This window comes from Diaporthe batatas (assembly GCF_019321695.1).
Source record: "Diaporthe batatas strain CRI 302-4 chromosome Unknown Contig00009, whole genome shotgun sequence".
Classification (NCBI taxonomy): Eukaryota; Fungi; Ascomycota; class Sordariomycetes; order Diaporthales; family Diaporthaceae; genus Diaporthe; species Diaporthe batatas.
In genome coordinates, this window is record NW_025408556.1 from 143174 (window position 1) to 157774 (window position 14601).

Genomic DNA, 14601 nt, shown 5'->3' on the forward strand with positions numbered 1-14601 from the left:
TGCAACATGACCATCAACGGCGGCAACGGTCAAGAAGGGCGTTGCGGAGCAATGGCTTTCCATTTCATAATTCCATTTCAAGAGGCTGGTCGGGACATACTGTTAAGAAGACCTGGGCAGCACAACACAAGACTTACTCATGGCGGCCACCAGCCGTGAAGAACCCATCCATGCCCCTTTAGGAAACGAGGATATGCCTGCTGGATGACAGGAACACCCATTTTATCCGTAGCAAATCTCATTACATAGTCATCGATTCAGGCCTTGCTCTGCAAATACAGTGGGGTGCCTGGGATTGGGCTCATCTAGATATGACGTTGGAGTGTGGTGCCAGAGTCCACTTGTAGGGTTCTGGTCCTGGGTTGTGCAGGCGGTTGACTGTCAGGCCACCGACCTAACAAATGGGAGATGGGAGGAGGCACCGGCAGTCCCACTCCATGACGGAGGGGACTGAGTCAAGTCTGACGGTGGGGACGCGTGTGAGGCCGGCAATTTTGAGGCTTGGAACTGGATCCCGACCCGAGTGCCGGAGAGGATTCCGGCCTGGCCTCTGAGCTTTACCACCAGGCTTTTTTTGCTTGACATTGGGCAAGGCGCAGTGCCTTGATTGGGTGTTACCACCTTGTGAAGCAACGGGTTCCCTTACATGACCCTCTCACCCGTTCTGCAATTCCGACGCCTTGGGAGGGCGGGCTTCCGAGCCTCTGGCAAAAAAAGACCACGGAAAGCAGAATCTGTAGACCCAGGAAGTGAAGAGGCACTGCTCAAATCGGCGAGAAGGTTTGGATAACACGCTGGCCCTGCTTCTGGTGAGGCGTTCTCGAAATGTGTGAAAGTTGTAGGTTCGGCCGGAAACCAATGCGCGAAGAATGATTGCGATCACCTGGGCACTTAAGCAGCTTTGAACGAGCATCGCGTGTTTGAATGCTTGCCCTTCCGGGGCTTTTGTTCTCTAACCCGCCAATGATGTATATTGTACGCCAAAATGCTAGGTACTAACTTCCACCGCCAGAAGGAGTCGACGGGCAGGCAGGCAGGATGGTTGGATGGGTGATGGGTCGGCAGACGCCACAGACGTCGTGCTCCGTAGTGGCGTGCGCGATCTGTCAGAGAATTTCAGCCGCGCCAACCTGCAAGGCACTTGCGCAGGGGCAGAGGGGGCCAGGGGGCTGGTGCGGGTGGCATCGACGACATAAGTTGTAGATCACTATCATGGCTCATCGGGGCCGTCCTGCACGTGCGCAGTGTACTGTGTAGCAGTTGAAGGTCCTGGCCGACGTGTTGATCCAGTGACGAATCGAGATTGTGCTCTCAGGAACAACTGGGCGCCGCGATCTGTGGAATGGGAGGAACCACAACATCAGATAGGCGAGTTGAAGATCGCAGCGTCACCTCCACCGGGCCCCATTCCTGGCGACGGCGGGCTCCGTCGAACACATGCGCATGGGCAGATGAGCACCTGTGCGATCGGGACAAGTGGACAGGCCGGAAGCGAAGCCCACAAATGTTGTGCGGAGCAGCAGATCTTGTGGGCCCTTGCCCTGGCCGCCGAGGTGCGCCGCGTCCTCCAATGAGCAGCACAACTCCGTATGGCAGTCTAGCCTGCTGCCCAGGTGCCATGTGCCATGGTAAGCAACAGGTGCATCGCATCACATTGGGGATATTGCAAGGGCGACTGTGCTGGTACTGTGCGGTGTACGGGTGGCGGCGGAACACGAGTGGATGGAGACGGTGCCTGGGTGCCCAGCCAAAGGGAAAAAAAAACCAGAAACCAAAAAAACCGGGAATTGCTAACTCGTGTTGGATCGGCCCTACGATTAGACTTTTTTCTTGCCGAAGCTGGCAGGCTGGCAGGCTGGCAGGGCTGCGGCGCATGACGATATCAACCCCAGCTATAGGGACCCCCACATGGCCAAATTTAGGGATTCGGGGCCGGGCGAGGGGCCCGGCCAGCAACAAAGACACCCGCAGGCTCTTTCCTTGGGCCCTCCTTTGGGATGACAGAACGGCCTGGACGGCCTGCAGGGCGACCGGCTGGGCCGGCTGGGGACAGCAGCCACAGTGTCGTATCTATAGTATTGGTTTTGCAGGCGAGGACATCGAGACATCGAGACATCGAGGCATCGAGGACGTCGTTGGTTGGCTGCAGGTTAGATGGGCAAATGGGCAAGGGACTGTGTAGACTATTCTACAGCACTGCGGCAGCCAGATTCCAGATCCAGGGGTCCAGCACCATCAACAGGCCAATCACCAGCGGGTGCCAGGGTTGTTGAAACAAGCTGCAAGACGTCGCCATTCCCCTTTGGGCCCCTCAGCTTGCTGTCAAACCCCCTGAGCTCGAACCACGGGAGTTTGCAGCGTGGCTTGTGCCTGCTATTTTTGCAGGCGGCCGATGGCAACGGGCCGGCACAAAGAAGTGAAGGAGCCAGCAGCACCAACCTGCCCTCCTTCCGCCTCACAACTCACAACAGCAGCTTGCACCAGCAGCTTGCACCAGCAGCCCAGATCCAAATACGCCTCCCTTCCCTCGCAGCCCTTCCTTTTGGACTGCATCGTTCGTTTCACCTGTTCTTCTGGCCGCAGCTCGTGCGTGCATCCCTCCAGCGCATCAATTGAGTTTGTTTGATTGACTCGAACAGAGTCGCTGCTGGCCTGCACCGGAGCCGAGTCGCCCGCTTCGTCCTTCCCAACTCTTGTCACTTGCCCCCCTCGTTCAACTCGTCCGTGGCTGCTTCCCCATTACTTCTTTCCCCACGGCGTGACCGTACCTTTGAGACCCGATAATACCACCTGCCATCGTCAGCAGCCCCATATCTTTTCTTCTTTGTCCGTGCTGGTAGAGCCCGCGCCCTCGCATCCCCCGCCACGCCGATCTAGACGCTGTCAAGCTGTCTCCATTCTGCATCGCCACCACCAGAGATACGTACGGAGTACGTGGGTGTCGAGATCCACATCTTTTATTCCTCCCCTAGGCTTGCGCCCCGGATTGTCACGCCGAGACCCTCAGGCTCCACATTCTTGGCTTTGCTCTGGTCCCACGGGGTCTTGCAACTCGATTGTCTAAGACAACTTCCTAAAATCTCCTTGCTCGTCACTCCCATACTTCAGTCCGTTCCCTCCCAAACTCGCGTCCACCCAACATCATCATAATCCCAGGCCCCCCAATCGCACGGGAGGAAAGAACGGGGTCCCCCGCCTGGTTCCTACTAAATGCCTCCCCTTTCCCCCCGATCTCCAACCAAGATGGGTTTCATGCCCCTCAGCGGCCGCAACGACCCCTCAGACTCCATGGGCGAGGGCGATATCCCCCTGAGACCTGTTCAGACGGCAGGTTCCACTGGCGCTAGGAGGCAGAACCAAACACTAGACGACATGGAACTCGAGCAGACTTCCTCGGCCGAGGAGAAGAAAACCGGCCTGTTCCACCGCAAGTCCAAGAACGAGGGCCCAGGACCTGCCGGCAGGAGGAAGAATGTCAAGGCTCTTGGAGACACCGGCAGGAAGGGCACCTACGGCGAGGAGGGCGGCCTGAACGCCATGGGTCGCATCTACAACAAGATCGTCGGATTCTCCGTCATCACACGATACCTCGTCTATATCGCACCTGTTGCCCTCTTTCTAGCTGTGCCACTTATCGTTATTCCAATTACCGGCCACTACGACGACACCCGCGTCGGCGGCTCTCGGCAAGACAATGCACCCCGGCTCTTCGACCTGTTCTTGTGGATCGAGATATCCTGGCTTACGCTCTGGGGTGGCAAGATCGTTGCACACTTCCTCCCTCCTATCTTCAGTAAGTGGCTTCCGCGTATAAGCTGAACCTCCCGAACCTCCTAACCTCCTAACCTCCTAACCTCCTAACCTCCTAACCTCCTAACCTCCTAACCTCCTAACCTCCTAACCTCCTAACCTCCTAACCTCCTAACCTCCTCACCGCCCAACGCTATGTCTTCATCCTCCTCACTACCCATGTTCTTTCTCCTCGGACAAATGAAGAAAACAATATCTATCTTGTCCCTCTCCTCTCTAACTCCCCTTAAAGCGCTTCACGGGTGCTTTACGGGGAAGATTCTGATGCAGACTATACATAGACATTGTCTTCCATGCTCTTTCACGCATACTATTGCATTCTGGGCAACCTGACAACTGACAATACATTCTATCTAGTGTTCTTTTGTGGGGTCGTCTCTTCGGGCACGCGAAAATATGCTACTGTTCTCAAGAACTTGGAGATTCCGTTCTCCCTTCTTCTTTGGGCACTGGCTTCCTGGCTCGTGTTTAGATTCAAGTTCCAGATCAACAATGGTGACGACCTTCAGTGGGTCTACGTCATGGCACGGATCCTGGGCTCGCTTTTTGTGTCGTCCTGCGTTCTGCTCGGCGAGAAGGCCATCATACAGCTTATAAGCATTACATACCACCAGCGCTCATTCGCCAACAGGATCAAGGACTCGAAACGCGAGGTCTTCCTGCTCGGCCTCATGTATGACGCTTCCAGGACGCTCTTTCCCATGTGGTGCCAGGAATTCGCCGAAGAGGACTATATTATCAACGATAGTATCGAGATGATGATCTCGGGTGGCAAAAAGCGCCGAGCTCGTGGCCACAAGAAGTCCGGATCCGTCACGCCCATGCATTTCATTGGTGGGGCCGCTGGAGGAATCGGGCGGGTAGGCGACAAGATAACATCTGTCTTTGGAAATCTCGCCTCAGAGATCACCGGCAAGCAGGTCTTCAACCCTAATTCCGCCCATTCAATCGTTGTCGAGGCGCTGGAGAAGGTCCCAACCTCTGAAGCTCTGGCTCGTCGTATTTGGATGTCCTTTGTGGTAGAGGGCAACGATTCTCTCTATGCAGAAGACATCGTTGAGGTCCTTGGACCAGGGCATAAGGAAGACGCCGAGGAGTGTTTTGAGGCCGTTGACGCGGATATGAATGGCGACATCAGCCTCGATGAGATGGTGCGCAAAGTTGTTGAGATTGGGAAGGAGAGGAAGGCGATATCCAACAGCATGAAGGACATTGGTCAGGCTCTTCGCGTACTCGACTCGGTCCTGCTGTTTGTTGTGATCCTGATCGTCGTATTTATCTTCTTATCCTTTTTTAACAGGTCAGTAAATTTCTTCTTTTCTCTTCTTTTCTTTTCTTTTCTTTTCTTTTTCTTTTTCTTTTTCTTTTTCTTTTTCTTTTTCTTTTTCTTTTTCTTTTTCTTTTTCTTTTTCTTTTTCTTTTTCTTTTTCTTTTTCTTTTTCTTTTTCTTTTTCTTTTTCTTTTTCTTTTTCTTTTTCTTTTCCTTTTCTTTTTCTTTTTCTTTTTCTTTTCTTTTTCTTTTCTTTTTCTTTTCTTTTTTTTTTCTTTTTCTTTTCTTTTTTTTTTCTTATCTACTTCCTTCTTTATTATTATTTCCCCCTCCTACTTTTTATATTTATTCTACAGGTCTTCTCTTAGGCGAATTATTCAAATTCTCAACACTAGTCTCAGTATGTCTTGGAGCATTGAGGATTTACTAACATATACTAGCTCATTTGTCACCACACTAGCTAGCGCAGGCACAGCCCTCCTCTCGCTTTCATTTGCCTTCTCCGTCACATGTCAGGAATTCCTGGGTTCTTGCATCTTTCTCTTTATTAAGCATCCTTACGATGTGGGCGATAGGATTGATGTCAGCGGCGAGCAAATGGTTGTTGAGAAAATCTCATTACTCTACACAGTGCTCACTCGCATCGATAAGATGCAGGTTGTACAGGTACGTTTTTATCTATGATCTTGTCGCTATAAAGAAGGCTTCCCCGGACGACAACCTCAACACAAAGGAGCGGGATGAAACCTGTAGGAAACAAAAGCTAACTCGGCCTGCTTAGATTCCGAACATCGTTCTGAACAATCTCTGGATAGAAAATGTGACGCGCAGCAAAGCCATGAAGGAAGTCATCGAAGTCAACATCTCTTTCGACACATCCTTCGAGGATGTTGAACTTCTCCGCACGGAGATGGAGAAATTCGTGCGGCACGCCGACAACTCGCGAGATTTCCAGCCAGACCTGGCTATTGGCGTGGGCAGCGTGGGAGACTGCGACAAGCTCACGCTCAAGCTTGCTATCAAGCATAAATCCAACTGGCACAACGACGCGGTCCGCGCAACTAGGAGATCAAAGTTTATCTGTGCCCTCGCCCTCGCCCTCAAAAAGGTCCCCATCTACGGCCCAGGTGGAGGTGGTGAGGTGCTGGGTGGGCCGAACAACCCAACCTACTCGGTTGCCGTTGGCGACGATTTTGCTGTCAAAGCTCGTACCAAGGCCGAGGAAGCTGCTGATGCCCTGCGTATGATGCCGCTTAAGCCCAAGCGGGGCGCCTCGAAGATTCAGCACATGACTGAGAAGCAGGCGGCTGCAGAGCTGAACACGCGTCCGCCGCTCGAGGGCCTCGACTCCAACTACGCATCCAATCGTGACGTGGTGGATGAGCGTACCGAGTCGGCAACGCTGAACTCTAGAGACGCTTCGGCGGAGCGAAATCGGTCCGACAACCTCGAACAGATACGTCAAGATTTAGTCAAGCGGGAGAACACGCGCGGGCGAAGGAAGGCGGGCGAAGGCGTCCCTGGTGTGCCGCTTAGCTCGATGAGCCCCGGCTTGACAGTAACACAGTACGACAACGACGGCAACGTCATAGTGGGCGGGCATCGCCAGATGTCGTATGACGTCGTGCCGGGTCAGGGGGGCATGGGCAGCCCCTATGGAGGGGTTGGAGTGGCTAGCTCGCCTGGCTACGGCGCTGTCCCCAATGTGTCGCCGGGTATAGCTGCCGCAGCGGCTCAGAGTTATTCACTCTACCCTACGATCACTTATTCACCGTCCGGGCCGGGACAGGATCCTGACGAGCAAATGACGCTGCCAGGACAGGCCATGACCACTCAGGCAGGACCATCAATTCCGGAGGGACGGGTCCTTGCCTCCCCGCCGACACATGGCGCCCGCCAGCGGGGTGCTAGCGTTTCCCAGGCTCTCGAGGATAGGGAGAGAGAGGAGCAGGCGCGAAGGCAGCAAGGTCAGGGTGGCCAGGGACGGCAGTACACGAAATAAGGGACAGTTGCGGAGATCGATTGCATAGCCATGGGCCTCAAAGTTTTAATGATGGGATGACTCCACGGGTTGAAAGAGATAAAGGGCCAATGGCAAGGCGGACCATTCGGAAGGGGAGGCTGTAGGGTAGGAGACAGGTAAGGGCGATTGTGATGCCGATGGGGATTTGTACAGCAGCTAGGGGTAATGGACACGGGCGATTTGTGAAAAGAAAACTGCATTTGCACAAGATGTAGACAGTCTGGATGGGCTGGTCCACGGGTTGGAGGACCTCAACAGAGAGCGAACAGGCTACTTCGCCGTTTCATACAACGAAAATGAGTTGTTGATTCAGCTTAGAACAAGGGTATATATAATACAAGCAAGATACTACAGAGTTCAAGCCCAGAAGCATTCATTGGTTTTCAAAGCATGCTCTCAATTTATTCCTAGTTCACCCGAGAACAGGCCATGGTCTGCCTACCTCGTCATACTGGGCCAGATTGACTTCCAATCGAAAATGAGCAAGTGCTACACCCTCAAGTGCTAAATCACACTTTTCGGACGCCGAAGCAAGAGTCACGGGTTATAATGACGATGGTCGAATATCATCAGCACTCAACAGACATGCTCTACCTTCGGGGGGGCGCCATCCTTGGGGCCCAGGTCGACCTTGAGGGTGCGGCCGAACAACTCCAGCAAGACCTCGAAGCAAGCCTTTGAGATTGCGGGGTCGTAGCGACCCTTGCTGAGCTCATCACGGATAAACGCGTGCTGAGCCCAGGCAAACTCGTGGAAGCTAAAGACGACGCCGGCCTCGCGCAGCTTGGCGCGAATCAGGTCGCGGCCGGCATCTGGCACATGAGTGTCCTTGAGCCCGAATATCAGGGACACCTCGCCCTTGAGATTACTAAGGAGGTCGATAGTATGGATGCTATCAGGAGAGGGCGCGGTGGGGGAGAGATCAGGCTTATCATGAGGGCCCAGGGTGCGAGAATGGACGTCTGTTGCGAAGTAGCCGACCGTGGCAGAAATACGGGGATCCAGCTGTATATGGTACTCAGTACTGATGGACCAAGTGGGTAGACATGAGGGAGACTAGGACCCTGGATCGCACTTACCGCTGCCCGTAGCGCGAGGTGGCCACCAAGACACATTCCTGTGGCCCCAATAAGACCAGTACAAGTCGGAAGGCTCAGGAGATAGTCCACGGTCTTGTATGAGTCCTGGTCATACGACTCCAGCGTCTATTCAAGACAGAATGAGGAAGCGTCAGTCGGAGTCCTCCAGCTCCGCAGCCGGCATCATCAGCCGGGGGGAAGGGAGGGGGCGGGGGCATGCCTTTTTGACCTTCCACGCATTGCCCTGATCGGTGCCGGGCACATCGTAAGCCAGTGCTTCAGGGCCGGTGAAATCGTGGTAAGAGCTGGGAGCGGCGACAATGTAGCCTTGGCCGGCAATCTGGCGGGCAAAGCGGGCAACAGGGCCGGTGACCTGGTAAATCTCGCTGAAGAGGAGGACACCGGGGAAGCGGCTGTGTGTGTGGTTGTCAGCGCCGGGCAGAAGGTAGCGATGGACAGGTTGACCAGAACGAGAAGAACACATGCATACGCGTTGGGATACTGTGGGATGGTGGGGTGGAAAACAAAGATTCTCATGGAGCTCTCGACGCCGTTGACGGTCGTCGTCACATCCGCGTGGGACTCTTTGATGAGCATGCTGTCGGCCGGAAGCTCTGGATACTCTTGTGGATATTCGGTCTTACTTGTCAAGAATTGATTCACCCGTGTGACGAGAATGTCGCTGTCGGGAGAGAGGGGACCAAGGCGACGATGCTGCGAAGTCTAACCATGTTGTCGTTACGGGAGAGCCCCGCGGTGGGGGAAGCTCTGGGTGGGGCATCCTTGCTATGTACATTTGTATCCAGAGGATGCGGGTCTTCCCGGAGCACCTACCTAGCAGGCCTAAGTACCTAGGTGGTACAAAGCCACTACTCTCTTGACAGCAGGTACATAACCTGGCAAGACTGCACGCTCCAATGGCACTAGCCTGAATGAACCCTCTTCTACTGTGTAGAGGCATCAGTCTGCCCACAGTTTGATTCACGCACTCTCTGTACCTGATCCTGCCTGTTTGTAAGTGTCTTCGCTATTGTCAGGTTGGGTTCGGGGTATCAAGAGCAGTGCTCAGCATTGCACTTGAGGCACCTCTTGCCCCGCCGGTGGCCAGGTATGGCAGGCTTGTTGAGCAAAGTTGCTCCTGAGATGTTTGGTGGTGGAGGAGGAGGAGGGAGAGCGAAAGGGAAAGATGATACAGGGAGACATGTGAGGAGGAAGCAGAGGGCGGGGCGGGGTGGGCATGGGAAACCCCAGGGTCGTCTCGGGTGACGTTTGAAGCTGTGTTCAAGTGAATAAGGGCCATGCTTGGTGCAACAAGCCGTCGAGTCCTTGGGTCACTCGCTCTGGTGCTTGGTGCAGGTGGGTTCTGCCAACAGTAGAGCTGGCGCTCTCGTTGCTGCCTTGAGCATGCAAGCGCCCCGCCATCGCACCCTAACTCTCCTCTCTCTCTCTCTACCTACCTGGGTACCTACCTACCTAGGTACTTAAGTACCTACCTACTTCCTTGGGAGGAAGCCAACAACAACGGCAAAGGCGCAGTAAATGCCGTCTGTCTTTCTTTTCCTTATCTCCCAGAGCAAGCAAGTCGCCTGGGCTCTCGAGCACCCTGAACCTGAGAAAGTAGGCACTCCCTCCCTCCCATGACGTCGTCCCAAGGGCTTCTACCTAGACATCCACCCTCATGTCGACAAAGTATCTGCCTGCCCGCCTTGTTCTCAAGCAAGGCTCCTATTGCAAACAAGTCTCAACAGCAGACTCGCATTTGGGCCTTGAGTCCATGTCTAGTCTCTAACATCCTTCACCCCTTTGTCATTCACTTGCCCACTCAGCAAACCATTACGGGCCTCTCCAGGGCAAACGGAGCAGCTGGGCAAGTGTTCTCACCTACCACAGGTTATCGTTTCTCCATCAACATCAACCTCTTCCGTAACCTCTCCACCCTCACAAGCAGATCACCTGCCATCCTTCAACAACACATCGCCCAGAGCAACTCTCTCTAGAATCAGTCGTCTGCCTATGAATAAGAAGGTCCTTTTAGAACGAGGCTATCACGGGCTAAGAGGTGGTCTAGAGACAGTCACGGTACGCTAAAAGGCTCCCCGGCTGCTGCTGAACTGCCTCCTGCACAAAACAGCCCTCCTCATCACGCGCTGACGAGTACTAGCAGCCAGACCCCAACATTTACGCTGCCATCATGTCTCTGAAGTACTTCAACGCAGATGTGCGGTCCGCCCGCTCTCGGATCGATGATGGAGAGATCCCAGGAGTCTTTGCTATCGAACGTGGAGGCTCTGACGGGGAAGTCGTCGTCACGGTCGCTCACGAGAAGATACCCAGTCTCCTCCCCATCCGGATACTTGTCCAGGGCCTCGACCGCTACCCCAGTGACCACAACTTCTCAGTCTCCACCTCCGTCGAAGACGCTCCCAACGTCCTTGTTTCGGCTCTCGAGGACCTACGGGACTGCACTTACAGCATGAAGCTTGTCGAGGTCATCACGACAGTGTCAACATGCGTAGACCACAGCCTCCGCTCTACTGACGCTAACCGGGACATGGCTGTGGAGGAACAGCCAGGTGAGTACATCTCTGATAACTTGATGGAGGAGTACCTCTCCGATGAGCTCAGCGATCATGAATTTGGTCTCACATCCATGCACACCAACATGCTAAACCGACCACACCCACGCCTGGACTCCAGCAGCCTGTCAAGGATCAAGCTTGATCTACGCAGCGCACGAGAAGCAGGCTGTAGAATCGGGGTATTGGACGGGCTGCAGCCATCTTCAAGCTGCCACATATTCTCCCTGTCGATACGAGCCAGCGAGCTGGGCCTATCGGAAGAGGCCCTCGAGGCCTGGCATGTCAACATCACTGATTATGTCATACTTCTGGTCCGGATTGAGGGAGCATACCCCTACGCTGAACAATTACTCGAGCAGCCTTGTGTCAACTTCAACGTCGAGTTCCGCTTCGGGAAAGGCATCAAATACAAGCCATCTGCCGCCCAGGCCCGTGCAGCGTTCCTGACCGACGCCTCTCGCAGACATGATGCATCTGAACACAAGGCACAACCCCTTGAGGATGATCGAGGACGGACGTTTGAAAAGACTTTTATTTCGAGTTCTCTCGAGCAGTTCATGAACGAGCAATGCCTTGCCATGATCAAGCATCGTCTTCAGGATTCGACCTCTTCCTGGGACGATGCCAACGAGCAGTTCCGGAATATATCCACAGGATTCGCCTTGGCTGATGATCTCATCGCTAAGGCTCATATCAACGAGAAGGGGTCGCGTTTCGAACCAAAGACAACAGAGAAGCCAAGGTCGACGAGACAGGCAAAGGGAAAACAGAGAGAAATGGCGACAAATTCCGCGCAGGAAACTGATGAAGAAATGCCATCGCCCAGGCGAATCCCGAATTTCCTCATGCGGGATTCTACCGCTACACGTCCCCTCGGACAATGCAGTATCCCTCTGATTTTCATGCAGTTCGCGGTTCACTACTTCTCCCGGTGTACAGAGTACTGCTTGCGCTGTCACCAACATGTGGGGACGGAATTCGAGGCTTTGAAGCCTTTCGTCTGTTCAAATCCCTTATGCTTATTTCAATACCTCGCGATGGGGTTTGGGCCTTCCATCGAGCACGAGATTTTGACACAGCCGTACGTCGTTGACCTTCTGGTCAGCCTGTGCTACAGCAGCATTCAACTCCCCAGATTCTCGAGACCTGTCAAACCGGCACAGTCAAGCTATAGGATCCGCGAATTTCCCTGCGGACTGCACCTGAAGGTCCCGGCTCCTAGGTCTGCCGACTCAGCCACGGTATCAATCGGCAATGCGGTCTTAGCATGGGGCACGGGTACGGCGGCGGCGGCGGCGGCGGCAGCGGCGGTGGCGAACGAGGTCACCAATGCACCCACCACTATCAAGGTCATGGCCGACCTGCAAAACAGCGTGGTAATAGTCATGTCGAGTGGAGACCTGGACTCGATTGCCTCGGACACATGGGTCATACTCCGAGAGGGTGCACGCCCTCCTCATACCGAGCCGGCTTACCACCATGGACGTATTACACACGTCGACCACCAGACTAGGACACTGAAGGTCGTTTTCAACACACTTGACTCCAGGACCTCTGGAGTTATCGAGATGGACTTGTTATTATACGATACCGAGTTCGACGACCTCGATGACCACGGCAAAGCGAACTCGATGACCACAGTTTTAAACACCCTCCCTCCAATCCTCTCACTGCGAGAGTATCTAGTTAGGAATCCACAAAGCAGATTGAGATCCTACGCTGGCATATCACCTGCAGCTGTAACGCTTTTGGAGTGGATCGTGGCGTCGAATCGTTCGTGTATCCTGCAGGTGACCCCCGTGGACTCCGACCCAACCTTACTTGATCAGATCAAGACACGAGAACAAGAGGCCATCCCTTCCTTGAAGAACTTGGTCCAGTTTCGATTTGCTCAAGGCGCACCAGACAAGGAATCACGATTTCATCGAGCTTTGAAAGAGTTCAAATTGGACAAATCCGACTACCCGACCCTATTTGCCTGGCACGGAAGCGCCTTATCCAACTGGTACGTAGGCCTCGGGGCTCTCCCGCAAGCTGGAGCTCATCCCTCTCCTTCCCGCCTTCATCCATCCCCCGTCTCGTTTTCTCCCTCCCTCACTTTCCTCGGCACACAGTTCCCGCAAGTCTACTGACCTCTTTCAGGCACAGCATCCTTCGTTACGGCCTAGACTTCACAGATATCGTGAACGGCAGGGCTTTCGGAAACGGTGTTTATTTTTCACAAGACTACCGAACTAGCCAAGGCTATGCCGCCTCCGACGCTACAAGTCGGTGGCCACACTCGGCCCTGCACATTTCCAGTGTGATATCTCTGTGCGAGATCGTGAATGCGCCCGACCGTTTCGTCTCCACTAATCCGCATCTGGTGGTAGGACAGGTTGACTGGATCCAGTGCCGCTATCTTTTCGCCCAGCGCTCAACCGCCCATGATGTCACGACCGGCCTACCACTTGTTCAAGGGGGCCCAGCTGTTGTCGTGAGTGATTCTGGAAATGACATTCCGAAAGAACTGGCAGTCGCCCAAGATCCCGCACGCACCGTTCTAGGACCGGGCTCTAAGCCTCTCAGCATCCCCTTGAAAGCAGTCCCGACGAGAAAGCAGCAGACGCCCAGAGCTCCGCCTTCGTCGAAGCGTGGGCATGAGTTGACTTCTTTCTCTGAAGAAACAGACGAAGAGGGAGCCTCGGATATTGAATTCCTTTTTGACGAGGGCGTGTCATCGCTGCACCCGGCCAAGCGACCTAACTCTGCCCGGGAGTCTAGCGTTGATACTGTAACGGCCCGTCAAGTCACAACACAGCGGCCACTGACACCACCGCAGACCGACTTCAGGGCGGGGACTTTGGACCTCGGTAGCCTGCCACGTCTTCCACTGCCTGGCTGGGCTGCTGGTCCTTCGACGAAGAGGCTTAGTGAGCAAATATTACACATGCAGAAGCTTCAGGCCCGCACTCCGCCGCACGAGCTCGGGTGGTATATCGACTTCGATAACATGGAGAACATGTTTCAGTGGATCGTCGAATTCCACAGCTTTGATCCCGAGCTTCAATTGGCGAAGGACATGAAGAAGTCTGCCATCACTTCGATCGTGCTGGAGGTGCGCTTCGGGCGCGACTACCCATTCTCACCGCCCTTTGTGCGCGTGATCCGGCCCCGATTCTTGCCCTTTGCTGTGGGAGGCGGCGGTCACATCACAATCGGAGGAGCCATCTGCATGGAACTTCTTACTTCATCTGGATGGCTCCCAACCTTAAGTATGGACATCGTTTTCGTCTCGATCAGGACGGCCATGAGTGAGACAGAGCGTCCCGCACGTCTACAGACTACACAAACATCGGCCAAGTTGTTCGACTATGGTCCCAGCGAGGCACTTGATGCGTACATCCGGTTCGCAGGGGTTCATGGGTGGGCGGTACCCAAAGATCTGCAGGAGACCGCTACGCAGTAGGAACAACAGGACATTACTTACCTAGGTACCTACCCAGGATGTGGCCAAGCTGCGATATGAGTGCCAGTGCCTGCTAGCGCAGCTAGAAATCACAAGAGATAGATTGCAGCAGCGAGAACAAGGAAAATCTTGCCCAATGAAGCTTTTGTAGTAGTTGATCACGGGCTCTTTGTGGTCCCAATCGTCGTTAGATGCTGCGCCAGTAATTGGCTGGGCGGTATGATTTGCGCCGAGTAAGGTGAGCGATATGTAAGTGGCCAAGAGACCGACTTTCAAAAGGAATCTCCAGCAATTGAAGATGAGCGAGAGTCCGGATCGTCCGTGGAAGGAACAGCCCTTTCACCTTTGTAAGTAGGAACATTGAAGGTCACGGTTCCCATGTACATGTAAGG

General features: G+C 54.2%; 3 protein-coding genes across 3 annotated transcripts; 2 read left to right on the forward strand and 1 right to left on the reverse strand.

The window, feature by feature from the left end:
- The first annotated feature begins 2437 nt into the window (after window positions 1–2437).
- KVR01_008143 (uncharacterized protein) lies at window positions 2438–7458 on the forward strand. Its single transcript, XM_044786132.1, has 4 exons — window positions 2438–3793; window positions 4168–5110; window positions 5521–5746; window positions 5862–7458. Exons 1-4 carry the CDS (start codon window positions 3211–3213, stop codon window positions 7080–7082), a joined length of 2973 nt encoding a protein of 990 aa, XP_044643121.1. The 5' UTR covers window positions 2438–3210; the 3' UTR covers window positions 7083–7458.
- On the reverse strand, window positions 7435–8961 carry KVR01_007709 (carboxymethylenebutenolidase). The gene is made up of 4 exons (XM_044790188.1): window positions 8673–8961; window positions 8403–8595; window positions 8183–8308; window positions 7435–8108 (listed from the first exon to the last, which is right to left on the reverse strand). The coding sequence occupies exons 1-4, from the start codon at window positions 8777–8779 to the stop codon at window positions 7680–7682; spliced, it is 855 nt and encodes a 284-aa protein (XP_044642687.1). The 5' UTR covers window positions 8780–8961; the 3' UTR covers window positions 7435–7679.
- Window positions 8962–9663: 702 nt separating this feature from the next.
- KVR01_008153 (uncharacterized protein) lies at window positions 9664–14331 on the forward strand. Its single transcript, XM_044782272.1, has 3 exons — window positions 9664–10261; window positions 10347–12766; window positions 12904–14331. The coding sequence occupies exons 1-3, from the start codon at window positions 10196–10198 to the stop codon at window positions 14207–14209; spliced, it is 3792 nt and encodes a 1263-aa protein (XP_044643131.1). The 5' UTR covers window positions 9664–10195; the 3' UTR covers window positions 14210–14331.
- Window positions 14332–14601: the final 270 nt, after the last annotated feature.